General features: G+C 37.2%; 2 protein-coding genes across 2 annotated transcripts; one reads left to right on the top strand and one right to left on the bottom strand.

The window, feature by feature from the left end:
* Positions 1-2,222: 2,222 nt before the first annotated feature.
* LOC110868308 (ABC transporter G family member 24) lies at positions 2,223-9,336 on the top strand. Its single transcript, XM_022117444.2, has 14 exons — positions 2,223-2,512; positions 2,663-2,739; positions 3,231-3,497; positions 3,578-3,641; positions 3,712-3,858; positions 3,931-3,965; positions 4,889-4,962; positions 5,058-5,821; positions 5,949-6,245; positions 6,550-7,038; positions 7,897-8,045; positions 8,141-8,430; positions 8,562-8,695; positions 8,896-9,336. The coding sequence occupies exons 1-14, from the start codon at positions 2,223-2,225 to the stop codon at positions 9,050-9,052; spliced, it is 3,234 nt and encodes a 1,077-aa protein (XP_021973136.2). The 3' UTR covers positions 9,053-9,336.
* LOC110868307 (probable lysine-specific demethylase ELF6) lies at positions 9,221-14,953 on the bottom strand. Its single transcript, XM_022117443.2, has 7 exons — positions 14,877-14,953; positions 13,563-14,669; positions 13,399-13,477; positions 13,204-13,271; positions 12,582-12,732; positions 11,444-12,030; positions 9,221-10,716 (listed from the first exon to the last, which is right to left on the bottom strand). The coding sequence occupies exons 2-7, from the start codon at positions 14,656-14,658 to the stop codon at positions 9,431-9,433; spliced, it is 3,267 nt and encodes a 1,088-aa protein (XP_021973135.1). The 5' UTR covers positions 14,659-14,669; positions 14,877-14,953; the 3' UTR covers positions 9,221-9,430.
* Positions 14,954-19,138: the final 4,185 nt, after the last annotated feature.

Here is a 19,138-nt window from a genome sequence, read left to right as displayed (position 1 = left end):
CACCACCATCCACCACCACCACCCATCGTCCACGTCCACCACGCACCGTCCATGTCCACCACCCAGCACCACTGTCCACCACCACCGTCGTCCGTACACTACCACTAGTTTATTTTAGAAGTCTACATACATTAAAGAAAAAATTACACCGTTGGTCTTGTGGTTTCTGCCAAATTTCAGTGTTGGGTACTAATAGTTTTTTTTTTTTTTTTGCAAAATCAGGTATTAATGTTTTAATTTGTTACAACGTTGAGTACTAAGGCCAAATCTTGTCACAATGTTGAGTACTAAGACCAAACCTTGTTAACTTTTTTTGTTAAATCTTACCAAAATTACTAAAATGCCCTTTAAAATCTAGAGAGTCTATTTTTAATTAATTGTATTTGACTAAAATAATTTAAAGTTTTATTTATATTTATATTTTTCTGTTTTATTTATATTTTTTATAAAATTAAATGGATTTGAAGTTTATTATTTATAAACTTTGAGTTTATATATAATAATATGCTAGTAAAATAAACTTTTTAACTTAATCTAAATAATATTATATATAAACTCAAAGTTTATAAATAAGAAACTTCAAATCCATATAAAATTTATAAAAAAAATATAAATAAAACATATAAATATAAATAAAACTTTAAATTATTTTAGTCAAATATAATTAATTAAAAAATAGACTCTCTAGTTATTAAAGGACATTTTAGTTATTTTAGTAAGACTTAACAGAAAAAGTTAACAAAGTTTAGCCACAAATTAGAAAATTAATACCTGATTTTGCAACAAAAAACTATTAGTACCCTACATTGAAATTTGGCAGAAATCACAAGGACCAACGGTGTAATTTTTTCTACATTAAAAAACACACAGCCTTCTTCTTGCAGACTGCAGAAGTTTGATCCACCTCTTCTTCTTAAGATGTCTGAAGATGTGGTTCACAAACTGCAGACATATTACCTCTTAAAAAACAAACTACACCTTAGAGACTTACACCATGTGTTATAGTTTCATTTCTTTTCACAATCAAGTCATAAAGTGACGGCCACATCATTCTCATATTATCAGACTACTTTTACTAATTTATTTTTAATGCACCCTCTTACGATTTCACACTCTTTCATTGACAACCACCCACTAATATGATATTTTAATTATATAAGTTGTGTAAGGATCACATAAAAATGACTCTTAACATACAAAACACTCTTAACGTGAGAATTGAATGAAGCTTTTTTTTTTCTAATTTGTTTACCATCTATTTAAGTACGACGTTTAATTTGAAAATGTAAAAAAAAAATTGTGATTTTACACTAGTAGAGTAATTATGTAATTTTTGTAGAGTAATTTATTCTACAAAATATACATAATTACTCAAATTCATGATTTTTTTTTAGATTATGGGACTAAATATGTGATTAATAAGATGAGAAAAAAATTAAAAAAATTTATCTCCAAGGTTTTTTTGTAAGTTAATACAATTTATACAGTAACTTAACCCTATATAAGTTATAAAAATTGAAAAAAAAGGAGGTGAGGTGTGAAAGGTTGATTGGCTGATACATGATGAGGAGGTGGGCTCTTCAGGTTTTTTCCATTGGATAGAGAAATTAATTCTTGTGACACATCCTTTACACCTTTTGGCTTTCAACGTGAAGGAGCTAACGCGCTTTGCCTCTCGCCCCTTTTTCACCCCGTCGACCACATGGAGGAGGAGTTGTACCATAACACTTGAACCATTCGCAGTGAAGGGGTTTGAAAAAAAGGACGTTATTCGACATGTGGCAGTCACGTCAACACGCGTTAGAAAGTGACATGATGCAGAAAAGAGAGGAGTGGGACGGGGCGTGAAATGGTGGCATTATTCGACAAGTTGCACACACTTTTGTATATATTTTATATTTCAAAAATAAAAGAAATCTATTAAATAAAAAAAACATTAATATAATGCCAAAGTCAATCAACATCCGCCACGTCACACTCCACAAGCCCCTCCACGCCGGTGAAAAATCTCCCGCAAAGCCAATCAACATCTGCCACGTCACACCCCACCCACGGTCTGGTTTACCTGCGTGGAGTAGCTTTCACGCCATTTCTCTGCGTCCACTCTGTATAGTCTTAGCGTTAAAATAAAAGAAAAGTAGCTTATTTTGAGAATATAAACTGGAAATTAAAAATACACCCATGTCCAAATTGAGCATAACAACCGGCAGCCAGACAAATATATGAATCTTCTTGTTAATGCCAGCAACTGTCCGTACTCCCTTATAAATGAATCTTCTCTTCTTGCTTCGTTAACCCTCAACCACGTACTGCTACCCACCATAATGACCAAATGCAAACTTCTCGCATTAGCTATCACCATCTGTGTTTTGTTGCATTCGCCCGAAACCCTACACTGTCAACTCTCTAACGACGGTCATGTTACTCAGACTGTGTTTACCAGTCTCTCTGATCTCACTTCTACCGTTCTTGATAGTGTCGGAAACCGAGCTTCTTTCTGCGTTAAGGATCGGTAAGAAAGTTGTGTACACTTTGCATGCAATGACGAACCCAGGATTTTTTTAAGAGGAGGCGGTCGGGACTTTTGCGTAAAAATAAAAACACTAAAATTTGCATGTTGGAATGAATTTTATTGAAGTTGTTGTGTGGTGATCATGTGTAGGGTGGTAGAGTGGGATCGAGCTTTTAACTTTTCTTCTAATTTGGATTTCTTGAAGTCATGCATTAGGAAAACCAACGGTATTAACTAACTCTTCTATCTTGTATGAGCATCATGTTATACTTCTTACATCATTAGATATTTTAGGTTTTATGTTTCGTAGGGACCGGGTGTCTCTTATGAATCGTGTATAAATCATTGTTAGATTGAAATATTTCGATGTAATTATTAAAAGTTTAGTTGGATGATTCGATGTACTCCTCCACCAGTGGCGAAGCTTGACCCGAATGATGGGGGTCGAAAACGTATATATCCAAAAATTTCTATAGAACCGGGGGGTCAAAAACGTATATACCAAAAAATTTCTATACGAAAACTACATATATAACACTACTGAGCGAAAAGTTCGGGGGGGTCGGGCGCCCCCTCCTGCCCCTTCTTACTTGTATCAATGTTTATTTAGATTTCTTCTTTGATCACAAGTAGATGCAGTTATACTAAACTGACCTTGATGACACTAACATCACCAACAGATAATATCTTGACAATATGAATTTCTGTCATTATTCAGCTGAAGATGTTATCGGACGCGTGTGTTACGCAGCAGAGTTGAAAGACTACTTTGAACGTTTCTTTTCTGGTAGTCGTTACCTCAAGCCTAACAGAAACTGTAACATAACATCTAGAGTTTCAGGTTGTGAGCCAGGATGGGCATGTGCCGTTTCGGTCCCTGAGGATGTTGACATGAAAGATTTTGTTAATATACCTGCCCGAACCGATGACTGTCAGCCTTGTTGCGAGGGTTTCTTCTGCCCGAAAGGTCTTACTTGCATGATACGTAAGTACCGATTTACAACTTGTTCATATGTTTTGGCATTTGTAGTTTTGTACTAATTATGTTTTGATATTTATATATAGCTTGCCCATTGGGTGCATACTGCCCAACTGCAACTTTAGATACAGACACTGGCATATGTAAACCGTAAGTTCGAGTGCCTTTTGTAAAAGCGGTTTTCTATCTGTTTTATGTACATTTTATCTGTTGAATGCAGATATTCTTACCAATTGCCTCCTGGAATGCCTAATCATACCTGTGGTGGAGCTAACATATGGGCTGATATTCTCACTAGTCGCGACTTGTTTTGTTCATCAGGGTCGTATTGTCCCACAAGTACACAAAAAATACCTTGCAGCAGCGGGTATTTACCTTAGTCCTCACAAACTTCACTATATTGCTTCAAATTCTGATATCCCTCTCTTGTGATTTTTAGGCATTACTGTCGGACAGGCTCTACATCCGAGAAAGGTAAGTGATTCGTTAGATGCAGTTAGTTGGTTGGTTAGTTAGTTAGTTAGTTAGTTAGTTAGTTAGTTAGTTAGTTAGTTAGTTAGCTACTTAGTTACATTGTTAGTTGTATGAACTAGTATAAGTACCTTGTTAGAAGTGTTGTGTAAACTTGTAACCAATGTTGTAAAACAAGGTCTGGAAGGCCGAGTAATCGCTACAAGGTAGGTTGTCGAGGCGAATTCTTGAACTCCAGATAATTACTCAGAATCGATCAAAGTGGTCAACCTCGGCCAGAATCGGATCTAGTAGGTCAACTCGGGCCAAGTTTGACTTTAAAAAAATAAAACATAATTGCTATATCTATTATATTAAAGAAAGAATATCATTTTTCAACAGATCAAACTCCTCATAATTGCTATGTCTTTCTTCAACTGCACATATAATTACTTGGAATCGATCAAACGCAGTCAACCTCGACCAGAATTTGGATCTAGTAGGTCAACTCGGGCCAAGTTTGACTTAAAAAAAAAACAAAACATAATTGCTATGTGTATTGTATAAAAGAGAGAAAATCATTTTTCAACAGATGAATATCAATTTTCGAAAGACTTTACTATTTTGAACATGTATTTTTTATTTATATTAATATTCACGTATTTTGTTATAAATATTAGTAAACTTATGATATTTGACGTATATATAATTTCCCGAAAACTATTTTTTTATAATTTAACATGTCTGAATACTTCCCGAGCACTGTCCGCCCAGGCCAAGTAGAAGCAACTCTCCAGCGCCTAGCGACTTCTGCAACCATGCTTGTAACTTATAATCACAATATCTTAGTTTCATATCCTCTCTAATTTCTTTAGATTATTTTAGATAGCTTTTCGTTAATGAAACATTTACAATTGATAACGATCTAACGCTGTCTTTATTTGCAGCATGCTACAATTTAATCTCGTGTAACGAAGGAAGTTCAACTCAACATATTCAAGCATACGGGGCAATGCTTATAGTAAGCTCTCCTATAGATACTTAATCGTCAAAGACTAAAACGCAAAAATGCATCTTTCCTATAAATACTTAAATGTTCTAGTAACCTGTATCTAGGCAGCCATATTTACCATTTTGCTCATCATCTACAACTGCTCTGATCAAGTACTTACAATTCGTGAAAGAAGGCGTGCTAAATATAGAGAAGCGGCTTCAAGACGCGCAAAAGAGAGAGTTAAAGCCGATGAAAGAACTATGGAACTCTCAACCTTACATCAAAGTAGTGAAGATGTGGATTATAATGATTCGGGTACTTCAAACGCGTCACAAGAAAACATATTGAAGCTAAGAAGTCAAACATGTAACAATACAGATGACAATCTTGATCACAGTAGTAAAAAGAGGCTACAAAAAGGGAAACAAATCCATACTCATAGCGAGATCTTTAACTACGCGTACAGTCAAATCGAGAAAGAGAAAGCTATGCAAGAAATCCAAAGCCTTAGTTTCTCAGAAGTAACAACCACAATGGCTGTTAATGCTGAAACCAGACGACGACCAACAATCGAAGTTTCTTTTCAAGATCTAACAGTTACTTTAAAAGGAAAAGGTAGAAGACATCTTTTAAGATGTGTAACCGGGAAAATGATGCCCGGTCGTATAACAGCTGTCATGGGCCCGTCTGGGGCGGGTAAAACGATGTTTCTTTCTGCACTGGCAGGAAAAGCACACGGCTGTAAAATAACCGGGTCGATTCTTATAAACGGGAAACCTGACTCGATTCATTCGTATAAAAGGATAATCGGGTTTGTCCCACAAGATGATGTTGTTCATGGTAATTTAACTGTTGAGGAGAATCTATGGTTCAGTGCAAACTGCAGGTATGTGGTACTGGTATTCGGTATCCAGTTTTGTTCAGATTTTTGGTACTGGTATTTTTGGCATTGGAATGGGTACTGTACCGATCCCATCCTAGTTTCTTGACATATTTTATAAAAAATATTGCAGGTTACCGGCAAACATGCTTAAACAAGACCGTGTTCTAGTTGTTGAGAGAGTTATAGAGTGTTTGGGTTTACAAACAGTTAGAAATTCGTTAGTTGGAACCGTTGAAAAGCGTGGAATCTCGGGTGGTCAAAGGAAACGTGTCAATGTTGGTTTGGAAATGGTGATGGAACCGTCACTGTTGATCTTAGATGAACCGACGTCTGGTTTAGATAGTTCGTCTTCTCAGTTACTTCTTAGAGCACTTAGGCGGGAAACCCTTGAAGGTGTTAATGTTAGTATGGTTGTCCACCAACCAAGGTAACTACTACCTTAAAATATTTCGGACAGGCGATGTCCTTTAACCAACGAAATTACAGTCTTTTATAAATTTCTTTACAGGCGGTGTCCTTTCTTCCTAAAAATAATACAAAAATAAAGGACATCTGTTGTAAAGAAATTAAAACATGAAGAACATCCGTTGTAATTTCGTTAGTTAAAGGACAACGTCTGATATTTTGTTGAAACTTAAAGGACGTAAAATGCAATTTACCTTACTATTTCACCCATAATGTTATGGTTATCAAGAACTTCAAATGTTATTAATCTTTCAACTTGTTTTCAGTTACTTGTTGTTTCAGATGTTTGATGATCTAGTACTTCTAGCGAAAGGTGGACTTACGGTTTACCACGGGTCAGTGAGGGAAGTTGAAGAATATTTTTCCGAGATTGGGATTAACGTTCCGGATCGCGTTAACCCACCGGATTATTTTATAGATGTTTTGGAAGGGATGGTTAAACTAAACACGAGTTCGGGTGTAACTTGTGAACAGCTTCCTGTTAGATGGATGCTTCATAAGGGTTATCATGTTCCACCTGATATGCATGCAAATGCTGCTGCTATGTTCCCAGAAGGTCAACTTTCAAGTAATGTACTAAATGACAATGAGGGTGCAGCAGAGGATCATTCCTTTGTTGGTGAAATTTGGGAGTATGTAAAGTCAAATGTGAAAGTACGAAGCGACGTTATTCGCCATAATTTCTTAAGAACAAAAGATTTGTCCAACCGCTCAACTCCCGGGATTCTTGTGCAGTACAGATACTTCCTTGGAAGGTACGTATCTTGTTAGTTTATATGTCGAAAAATGCCATAGGCCACCTGTGGCGATGACGACACCTTAGTTGTTTATAGCTGGCGACATGTTATGTGCGTTAAGCATATGAAAATGCGTGTTCGACGTATCTGATCTAAAGCATTGCGGTTACAAAAGAAACGGAATCGAACCCGGGTTGGTTTGTTTAGCGAGGGTTCCACCTAACCACTACACCACCCTTACCTTTGCATCAAGACTTAGTGGCGTCAAAATATATAACAACTCGAATTTATATTATTGAATGAAAACATATTATATTTGACCCGACTCGTTTCCGAACAAAGTTTACGTCAAAGCGTGGACCAACCGAAAATGTACGCAAAATAAGTATGAAAAACATGAATGTATATCGTTTACGTTACGTATACCAATAAAAAACGCACATAAAAATAAGCATGAAAATGCATTATATTTGACTCCACTTGTTTCCGAAAAAAATTACGTCAAAACATGATTTTATAGCGACACATACATAAAAATAACCATGTGAGAAAATAGTTTATTTTTTTAAGCTAAAGAATGAATATACAGGGGTTAAATTTGAAAAGTTAGAACTTAAGGGTGTGAAAATGACATTTTATAAAGTTTTTAGAAAGTGTAGAGGGTGTAAATATCAAATTTGAAAGCCTAGAGGCTGTTTGTGTCATTTTTGAAATATGAATGGCCTTTTTTGTCTTTTTGCCACCGACCATTCATTTTAAGACAGATATAAATATGAATTTGTTGATTTTACCGCTCACAATAACCCGCACTTTAATAAGTGAACGGGTCAAAATTGCGAGTTCTACTTATTATGGTTTCCATTTTGATGTTAATAGGGTTGCTAAGCAGAGGTTAAGAGAATCCAAGCTACAATTAGTAGATTATCTCATCTTATCACTTGCTGGGGCATGTTTGGGATCCATTAGAAGACCAAATGAAGAGACATTTGGGGCACTTGGTTACACTTACTCCATTATTGCAGTGTGTATGTAACTAAACTACTGATTTTCGATATTACTTCTCATGAACATTCATGGACAATAACATGAAATAGATAATTGTTTTTTCTACTTTTTACAGCTTTATTATGCAAAGTTGCGGCATTGAGAACGTTTTCTTTGGACAAGTTACAATATTGGAGAGAACGTGCATCTGGCATTAGCAGCTTAGCGCATTTCCTTGCCAAAGATACCGTTGACCATTTCAATACGGTTGTAAAGCCAGCAGTTTATCTGTCAATGTTCTACTTCTTCAGCAACGACCGTTCATCTTTTGCGGAAATTTACACAGTTTTGCTTTCCCTTGTGTATTGCGTAACTGGCATAGCGTACACGTTAGCCATATATCTTGATGCCGGTTCATCACAACTGGTGAGTAACACAAATCGTCATACACACTTTTTTTTTTATTTTGCCCATTTGAGAGAAAAAACATAACTTGGGTCAAAATCGTCACATCTGCCATTATGCATTCCGACTCATGTAGTTAAAATTTTCTGCAGTTTGCAGTGCTCCTTCCTGTAGTCTTGACTCTCATTCCAACACAGGCTGGAAATAGCAAGTTCTTAATATTTGTTTCAAATTTTTGCTACCCTAAGTGGACACTCGAAGCATTTGTAATTTCCAACGCAAACAGGTACAACCACAAGAGAATACATTCAAGTTGTTTCTTAAATTTTTAATTGCGAGAACCCCTTACCAATGGGATCAAAGGTAGAAAACCAGTGGAAGCTGGATTCGAACCATAGACCTCTGCTACCACTGTGCCACCCCCTTGAAGGTTATACTTAAGTTTTTCATTAAAAAAACGGAACTCTTACTTTATTGATCATGCAGGTTTTCAGGAGTGTGGCTGATCACGCGTTGTGGAGCACTTCAAAAGTTCGGGTACAATGTACACGATTGGGATCTTTGCATATTCATCCTCATCATGATCGGTGTAGGTACCCGAATTTCGGCTTTCTTTGGCATGCTCATTATCCATAAGAGATGAATCCGAAGTTTTCATGTTAACGCCGTGAAATTATATCGTATAGGTATTTAATTACAGGGTAAGTAGGAATGCTGTATCAAAAAAGCATAGTTATATAATATTAACACACCATGATAGATGAGTTAGTGAACAAATTTAAACATGACTGTTTGGAGAGTTATCTTTGAATACAAAAGTTTCAATGTAACATAATCTTGTCAAGTTCTTGTAGATCAATTAAATGAATAATCCCTCACTAGCTACACAATTTACCAGTCTAACACTAACCTTAGTAATTAAAAAAATGAACTAACTCACACACAAATTTTCACTCTGCTTCGTTTTCAATAAACCCGCCACCCATGATTCACAAACGCTGATCTACGAAACCAACCATTTTCACGACTTTACATTTACATTATGCCCGGTTTTCCTTCTGTGTCGGCTAAAGTCAGAAACAAACCTAAAGGTGAGCCCACACCCTTCAACCTTGCATTTGTACGGTCTCTCTCCGGTGTGGACACGTAAATGCTCGGTCAGGGCCCAGGCCCATTTGAATGTCATTTTGCAACCTTTCCAAGTGCATTTTAGCGGCCTGTCGTCATCATGAACACGCAAATGGAGTACTGCATATCGGTGTGAAGTGAACTTCTTCCCACACCCTTCATGGGGACACATGTTCTTTCTATGTAGGTTTACCTCGGCTTTTGTCTTGAAACTCATTTTGCAACCGTCACGATCGCACTTGTGGGACCCACGTCCATTTTTATCGACCTTTGGTTTCTTTGCGAGTTTTTCTTCGACACCTGGAACTTTTGATTTCTTTGTGGGTTTTTCCGGGATTGTTTTCGTGTCGATAAAAATACCATCTTTAAGCGAATCTTTTCTGCTTCGAGGTCTTAATCCTTCACACGGGCTTTTTATAAATCCATCAAAAGTAGATTTTTCTTCTTTTTGTAATAACTCTGCTTCTCTCTTCCTTTTACTTCCACTTGTTGAACTCGAAGCAGGGGTATTTTCGTCATATACATCACTAAACTTACCTTTCTCTACCCTAACATCCGAATCAGTAACAGGTTCATCAGTAGAGGATGCATCAAGCTTTGTCAACTCAGACCCTTGTTGCGTCATTTCATGCACCACCGAACCGTTTTTGGTTACCAATTCATTTTGCAAGTTGACTTTCGGGTCTTGTGGTTTTGACTTAAAGATTCTTCTTTTATACTGAATTAACGTCCCTCCTTTTTTAAACATTTGCGCTTCAGAAACGCTCTCTTTGAACTCGACATCGTTTTCCACAGAAACGGTCTTCGGCAATTTTTTGATTGACTGGTTTGATTTTTTATTTGAGCGGGATTTCGTAGCTTGCCACTTAAAATTCATTGCATGCAAGCCAACGCTTGTGTTGGGAATCGTGTCAGAAAATAACGCATCCATATTCAAAGCATGATGTATCTTATCAGCTGATAATTTAGGCCGGAATTTAACAGACTGGCGAATATTAACGTTCAATTTCGAAGTCCAGTCTTCTACGTATTCATCTTCTTCTTGTTCGTTGTCGATTGCGAGATTAATGAGATCCAAATCATCACGGGTCGCATCGTCTACTTGAACATCGTTATATCTAAACGTGGTACCAATCTGCTCTGCAATGACTGAAGCTTGCGCCTTAATTTTCTGAAAATCTACAAAAAGAAAACAACAAAGTATGTAACTCAACAAATAGGCCTGTAAATGAACAGAACATTCATGAATTGTTAATGAACTTGTTCGGCGGGAAGTTCGTGTATGTGCGTTTATTTAATAAACGAACAAACATGAACACATTTTTTGTTCATTTAATTAAACGAACAAACATGAACACGCGTTTTGTTCATTCATTTATGTTTGTGAACGTCCGTTTATGTTCGTTTATTAACATTTGTTTATGTTCGTTCATTTATGTTTGTTTGTTTGTTTGAATTTAAAGATATAAGTAGTATATAAATATTAAACATAAAAGGAACTTTATAACTAATTGGTAATTGGACTTTCGAGTAATAAAAATGGGTTTTCCAATGGAATTTATCGTAATTAGTCACTAATTTATACAAAAAGTACTTTATGTTCAGTCAATTATGTTCATGTATTTTGTTCAATTATGTTCATTTGTGTTGTTTATTGCTTGTTTAGTTATGTTCGTTTAAGTTTGTTTGTTTGTTTATGTTGTGAACTGTTCGTTTAGGTTTTAAACGAACGAACACGAACATGCCAATTTTCTTAATAAACGAACATGAACAAAAATATGTGTTCAGTTATATGTTCGTGTTCGATTAAAGTTAAATGAACAAACACGAACATGCCACTGTCCGTGTTCATTTCATTTATAGGCCTATCGACAAAAGAGTCAAATCGTTAAAGAAAAAGCAGTACCTGAATGGCATATTATAAGCAGTTTTGCTCCACCCGTAGAGTTCAACAGCTCTTCGATTTTACTAACATGCTCTAAACAGAATATACGGGGTCTTAGATACCCGCTACACATGTTCCATCCGTTGTCAACATCAACCGATTTGGTTTCGGTTTCGGTTTCACCCTCATGGGCCTGAGCAGCGCCATGGCCCGTGACGGTTAAATCATCGATAACTGCCTTTGCTGATGGTTGTATAACCGACATAAAAGGGTAACCAAGAACACCACAAGCCACACACGGTAACGACCCGGAATCGAATTGGAAATCACTCGACATGTCATCGTCTTCTATATGAACAATAGTGTCCACACCCAAATTATTATCGTTTTCAACATGAACGTTTTCTTTATTAACAAATGGTGACAAGGACTCAAGATCCCATCGGACTGCACGGTAAGAAGGATTTTTCCGAAGAATGCAATTTAACAATTTGTTTTCGTTTAAAATGTCATCGATGAATTCCTTCTTCACCAGAAGCTCACGCTCGTCTTTCTGACGATCTTTTAAACGAGAGGTTCGCATTCCCGGAAGCAAGGATCGAGGCACCCTGACGATTAAACCATTTGAAGAACATTATAACCCTAAGCGCTACATGCCAACGATTTAATAGAAGCATAAAGAGTAAAATGCCATTTTCGTCCCTGAGGTTTGGCTACTTTTGCAAGTCTCATCTAAAGGTTTGGTTTTTCGCATCTGGATCCAAAAGGTTTGAAATCTTGCCATTTTGATCTAACACGTTAACTCCATCCATTTCTTAACGTTAAGTCAGGGGTATTTTCATCTTTTTAGACATTTTTTTTGTGATGATTAAAGGGTTTGGGTGGGGAGAAAGTCAACAAAGGTGGATCTTTATTTCTTATACTGTTTTTTATTTTATGAAAAATGCCTAAAAAGACAGAAATGCCCCGATTTAATGAAGTAAAATGGATGGAGTTAACGAGTCGGATGAAAATGGCAAGATTTCAAACCTTTTGGATCCATATGCGAAAAAACAAACCTTTGGAAGAAAGTCACAAAAGTGGCCAAACCTCAGGGACAAAAATGGCATTTTACTCAAGCATAAATAATAATTATACAAAACAAATAGTTGTAGCTGACCTCGGAATGAATGACATTGTTAGTAGGTAAAGCAATTGTTGATGTGAAAGCATCGGAAGAAAATTCATGGCGGCTCTACGTACCGCAGCTTCCTTAGCTACCGAAAGCCATTTTGGAGTTGCGAAATTAGCAGCTTCCCCGCAATTAAAACCTTACAAAAACGTCATTATATTAGAGTCCATAATCTATACATTCGTAAGTGAAAGTTTAGAGTAAAATGCCATATTCGCCCCTGAGGTTTGGCCAGTTTAGCGACTTTCGTCCAAAGATTTGTTTTTCCGCGCATCTGGATCCAAAAGGTTTGAAATCTTTTGCCATTTTCATCCAGCTCGTTAAATCCATCCATTTTTCTCCGTTATGTCAGGGGTATTTCCGCTCTTTTTGTTAACTTAAAGGGTAATTTGGTCTTTTTCACTTCATGTACGAAAATACCCCTAACTTAACGGAGAAAAATGGATGGAGTTAACGAGCAGGAGGAAAATGGCAAGATTTCAAACCTTTTGGATCCAGATGCGAAAAAAAAACCTTTGGATGAAAGTCGCAAAACTGGCCAAACCTCAGGGACGAAAATGGCATTTTACTCGAAAGTTTATATAGAAACAAGGTCAACAAAAGATACTACCATGGCTAAATCCTATGTGATAAGCCCTCGGAAACGTTACTACAAATTCACCGGGGTTCTGTACTAACCTGTATGTATAAAAACAGGAGATAAATTGAGCTTGGTTACCACTATATGTTTTACACAATAACTGTGTAAGTAAAATATGAAGGGCGGGAAATAAACGCATTGACTTTCAACGAATAAATAACACACCTGCAACACGGAATACCAGACGCAACAACAGTTTTGGGTGATAGAAGAGTAGTCTTTTCTCCCAAGAGCGTTAACGCAGCTGTTAAACAAAAACGACAGCACATTACAACATACGAATTGCTAAAGTAAATGTGAAACCCTAAAAAAGTAAGCACTTTTCATACCTAACCGATCTATGTCACCATAAGCCTTTGAACGAATAACTTCCTCAAACGTAAACGCGTAATCCCCCGGGACTGCGTACCAGGTCTTTGGAGAGCCGATATGAAGAAAATTTAAGCTGTGAAGCTCGTGATCTTCAACATGCCACGCAAACCAGCTGAACAACATGCCAATATACACCATAGGAGACGTGACACCCGGAATATCGTCTGGCATGAAACGCGTAAGCGATCCCGGTGATCGTGCAATCACTTGTAAATTCCAAGGACAGTTAGAAAGTTTCCATCCAGAACTGCCTTCAATCTCATTATTCAGTAAATCGGTATCTTTCTTTAACGTATTTACCGAAGAACTAGAGCTACACATTACCGATTCACCTTTCCGGCTATCAAAATCGTTAACTTTATCGTCTACTTGTTCACTCGTATGAGAACAAACCGTATTATATTTATATCTATCCACTCCCCGTCTCCTCCTATGCTTACGCAGAAACCTAGTCGGGCCCACTGGCTCACCAAAACCCGAACCCGGTACATCATTCGCATACTCAATATATATCGGTTTTTCACAAGCAGCCTTCCAGAAAAGCGACTCTACATCCAACGGAGAAACATCTTTAACCATACCCAACTGACTCCTAGCAAAAGCCCGGGATTTCGATTCAAACTGATCCAATGTATAAATCTCCCCGCTCTGCCATACCTGCTTGTTGACCACAGGCGAATATAGTTGACCCGACCCTAACCCTGACCCTAACCCTGCACCTGACCCGACCTCTTTTGTTCTTTTGTTATGGCCCAATTCTTGATGCCTAGTTGTAAAAACCGCACGAGCCTCGCCATCATTAACCGCATTATTCACTTTCACATCACTCCCCAACTCCGGGCACTTTAATAAGGATTTGTTTAAATTTGCAACGACATACTTTTTCGACGGTTTTGGCAAGGGCGGAACGACTTTACATATACCAAACACACTAGCCTCTTTCTCAATCTTGGAAATATACGCAATCGGATCCGAAAACTCGGTATCAGTCGGGTAAAACACAGGTGCCAGAGGCAATTCCTTAAGCCAATTAGGTACCTCAACCTCCCTCATTACAATATACACTAACAATAACAGAATTATTCAATACTATAACAGCAGAATGTATGCATTATTGTGAATTTGTAATTGATTGACAGTTGAAAGTTTGAAACCCTAGATTTGAATTGGTTATGGGTTAATTAGGGCAAAATTCATGAAATTGAGTATGAAATTAGGGCAAAATTGATGTAATTGAAACAAGTATAAGAGGAATTAAAGAATTGTAGAACCTGTAATGTTATTAGGATGTAAAGTGTTTTGAGTTTGACCTCTGGAGCCCTAGCGAAGAAGAAAGAGATATGTGTGTGTGTGAACGGTTTTATGAGTTGTGACCCTTTTTATGTTATAACTGAAAAAGGACACCCGCGCAGGTTAGAATGTTGTGGTAGGAGTATATTAGAATGCGCCAAGTATTTCCCAATTTGGATATTTGCAAGTTGTGTTTTATTCTCTAGACATATTAGAATACGCCCCGCTGGCGGTATGCGCATATAATGTATATATGTGTGGGTGTTTGGGGGCAAAAGTGAAAGTGCATCAATTTTAACGTTATTTTACTAATTTCGTGAAAATAACGTTAAAAGAAGGGGATGGTTAATCATGCATCGTGTGGTGGCGTTGATAGCCGAAAGACAAGGGAGTACATGCACTAATCGGCCGTTGTCTTAATTGCTGAGTGTTATGTGTCTTATGTCCAAGGTTTGATGCAAAACTACTATCGAGCCGGGGGTCTCACTGGAAGCAGCCTCTCTATTCTTAACGGGGGGTAGAGGTAAGGCTGTCTACATCTTACCCTCCTCAGACCCTACCTTAGCTTTGCTATTGGTGGGATTTACTGAGTATGATGATGATGTTTTATTCTCTAGACAGGGAAAGAAAAGGCAATGGTAAGGGTGAACGGGGCGGGTGCGGAGTGAAGACTAATAGAAATCGCGTTATTCTTGTGAATTCAAACACGACACGGAGAGACAGTGTGAGTTTTATATTCGAGATGTAGTTTTGGAAGGCTAATGGAGTAATGGGTACGGGTAATGCGTTGACGCGCTCTTCACGCAAGCAAAAAACTTAACAATAGCAGCTCTTTCACCCATTGTGATTTGCGTCGGTGGCATTGGAGGGGTGCTATTGTTCCTCCACCAAAGCAATAAGGAGCCTCAACAGATCTTTTTCATGGGGCCCATGTGTTTGGACCACTGGAGAACGGTAAAAATTTTAATAAAAAAAATATTTTTAATATTAAAATGCCAAAATGGTCCCTGAGTTTATGTTATTTTTGCCACTTTAGTCTAAAATGAAACTTTTTGCATCTGGGTCTCTGAGGTTTTTATTTTTGTTGTCATTTTCATCCAATTGGCAAACTTGGTTAGAATTTTCTGTTAACTTCTCCCTTTTTTGTCGTTTTCTTCGTTTAATTAAAATATATTATGACATAAAATGACGACTATACCCTTCATTTAAATGGGGAATCCGACAAAAAGAGAAGAAGTTAACAGAAAGTTCTAACTCAGTTTGCCAATTGGATAAAAATAGCAACAAAAATAAAATCTCAAGGACCCAAATATAAAAAGTTTCATTTTTTAACTGAAATGGCAAAAGTGAACTAAACTCAGGGACCATTTTAAAATTTAACTCTGATTTTAAACTTCACCTTTTACCAACTATGTAAACCCATTCACTTTATATATTTTACACACAACTATCCTCTCTCACTTAAACAATATATCTCATTCCACGACCCACTTTCATCATGTTTCCATTCAACAATGATCCAAACACGTTTAATCGAACCATCCGCTTTACACAAGCACTCAAAATAACCCGTAGTTTAAATGTTATGTTATTTTTTAATGTAACGTTTTATTATTAATTTTTTTTTAATGTTATGTCTTTTTATTTTATATTTAGTTTAAATGTTATAGAATAAAATAAATGATTAAGTAATGATTGGAAGACTTTATTTCATTGCGTTGGTGTTATCGGAAAGAAGGAATAAAGACTCTTGTTGATGTGGCGCTGAGGTGACGCAATGGAGGCCTTAGGGCTCTATTCCATACCACTCAGCCAAACTGTTGTTTTTGTATCGGTGTTTCAGCTTTTTGTTGTCTCGTTTTATAAATTAATACAGGAGTTTCGTCGTTCAAGAAAAAGTACACTTATATTGCCATATTGGAAGTTTGACACAAACACGATCAGTTTATTTTCATAATAATACTTCAAAGTTCGAAATTTGCATATTATTTTTATTTTTCTGAAAGCCATTAAGTTTTTACACTCTTAGTTTTTGGTAAAAAAAATACCCAAATACTTTAATTTATTACGTAAATGCAATTAAGAAATAATAAAATAAATAAATAAACAAATGGGTTAAACGGACTAACCCATGAACCCGTTGGGTTGGTACACAACTCATTCAGATAAACGTGTTCGCATGTTAAACCTGATGAAACAGTGGTTAACCGGGGAGGTTAAGTCACTAGTCTCGTCAAGTAGGGTTAATCCCTTCTTTCCGAGATCAATGGTCGAGCTGTCCTCTAACCTGTCTCCTGCACAAGGAAACACACTGTGACTCGTAACAAGGAGAATGGGTTGGGGGTGCTCCTTGTTACCACTCTCCAGCGTGAGAATCAATATTTGCTTGAGAGCAAAGTGTGTGTTTGAGTAGTAAGTTAGATAGAGTAGATTAGCGTTACCTCAAACCTGGTCCGGGATGGGTATTTATAGCCGAAGAGCGAATGAGGGTAATTGAGTGGTTAGACCAACAACGCGTAGCCTTTTGCAGGTGTGTCAGGAGGGGAGGTCACGTCCTGATGCGGCTGTCAGTTAGTCTGCCACCTGTTCATGCAAGTGGGCTGGGCGGCTGACCGCTGTCAGTGCCCGGACAGGCCACTTGCTTGCTTGTCACTGAAGTCAAAGTGGCAGTGCCACTTGTGGGACTACGTGATGCGGTTTTGAGCCGCATTGCCATTTGCGGTAACCGCAGCGGTTACCACATCCCTTGTGGTGACGAAAACAGTCGTTCTCATACACAAGGTAAGTTTTCTCATCACTTGGCCGATTGGACAGTAAATTGGGTTTGTGCGTTGCCCGCACGAACGCAGATGAATCCTTATCGATAGAGGTAGTGAGCTGGGTGATGGTCACTCGCGCCTAAGCCTGGTGCGAGATTTGGGACTATACCCCTTCAAAACCCAAAACTAGCATAAACCCGTTTAGACTAAACTCAATCATGCGAATTTCGTGTTTGGTTTGCATCGTGTCAGAAATTCACTCTTAGTCGCTATCATACTTTTATAAAATGTGTCATGTTAGATAAAATAATTTGTAAACGGTGTTTTTATGTATTATATGTAACTTATAATTTAATAACTATATGGCATTAAAACCTGAATTTTATTTCTCACATGTCTTCTCTTGTTTGTAAAATTTGTTTTAATGGATTTTAAATTCAAGTGATATATAAAACAAAATGAGGTGTAACGAATTTTTTTTTTTTTTTAAATCTAATAAATGAATCAAACTTTTTTTTCAAATAGTGAAGGAATTCAACCAAAGTTAATCTCATTCCCTCAACAATTCGACATCTAGACCACCATCATTCCACCGCCACCAACAGTGTTGCCACCACAACCACCACCTACACCACCACCATCACAACCGTCAACAGCGCCACCATCACATTCCAACTTCTCTAACAAACATATAAACAAAAATTTATTATTTTGTCAACCAAATGTACAAAAAATACAATTCGTTTGACATATTCTAATCTCTTTTAACATATTTTTATCTCTAACCCCGATTCCTTTGTATTACAATTCATTTTACAAATTTACAATTTTTACAAAAATATCAGTTAACCAAAACCAAACATGCCATGATAGTTTGCTAATGGTCAAATGTTCACTTGACATGTACTCATTTTCTAAAGTCAAATGCATCACTTGACATGTACTCATTTGCTAAAGTTTTCCTTAAATCATTTTGACTACAACACAACATTAGCAATTAGTTTCGCATGTGTATAGATGTTTGGCAACATAAGTAGCGGTTGGTTTGCCTGTATTCTATATTGACCCAGCTACCTACAGCACAATGGTGCGGTAGCGAAAGTAACTATGCAAGCAGGTGGTGAGAAGAAGGTTAAGATGTTGACCGCGAGGATGGGTGTGGGTTATGGTTAGGACCTCATGGTGGCAATGGTGATACTGATGATGAAACCTTGATCATCTTACTGCAACACAATGGTTAGCATAGGGTTGTTCACGAGTCGAGCCTATTCGAGTCAAGGGTACAATTTGCACAAACTAACAAATGACAAAGTGCACAATAGACTTGCATACCCTCTAAATCATCATCATCATTTCTTAAACCCACTAAACCATTATCAAGATCCTGATCAGGTATCTTATAACACACAAAGAGTACATCATCATCGTCATAACCTAAGGTCCCTAACATAGCATCCACCAGATTGTACCCAAACTCGAATGAA

The sequence above is a fragment of the Helianthus annuus genome, chromosome 7, assembly GCF_002127325.2.
Source record: "Helianthus annuus cultivar XRQ/B chromosome 7, HanXRQr2.0-SUNRISE, whole genome shotgun sequence".
NCBI lineage: Eukaryota > Viridiplantae > Streptophyta > Magnoliopsida > Asterales > Asteraceae > Helianthus > Helianthus annuus.
The sequence above is the reverse complement of the archived record's forward strand: the minus strand, read 5'-3'. Positions and strand labels throughout refer to the sequence as shown.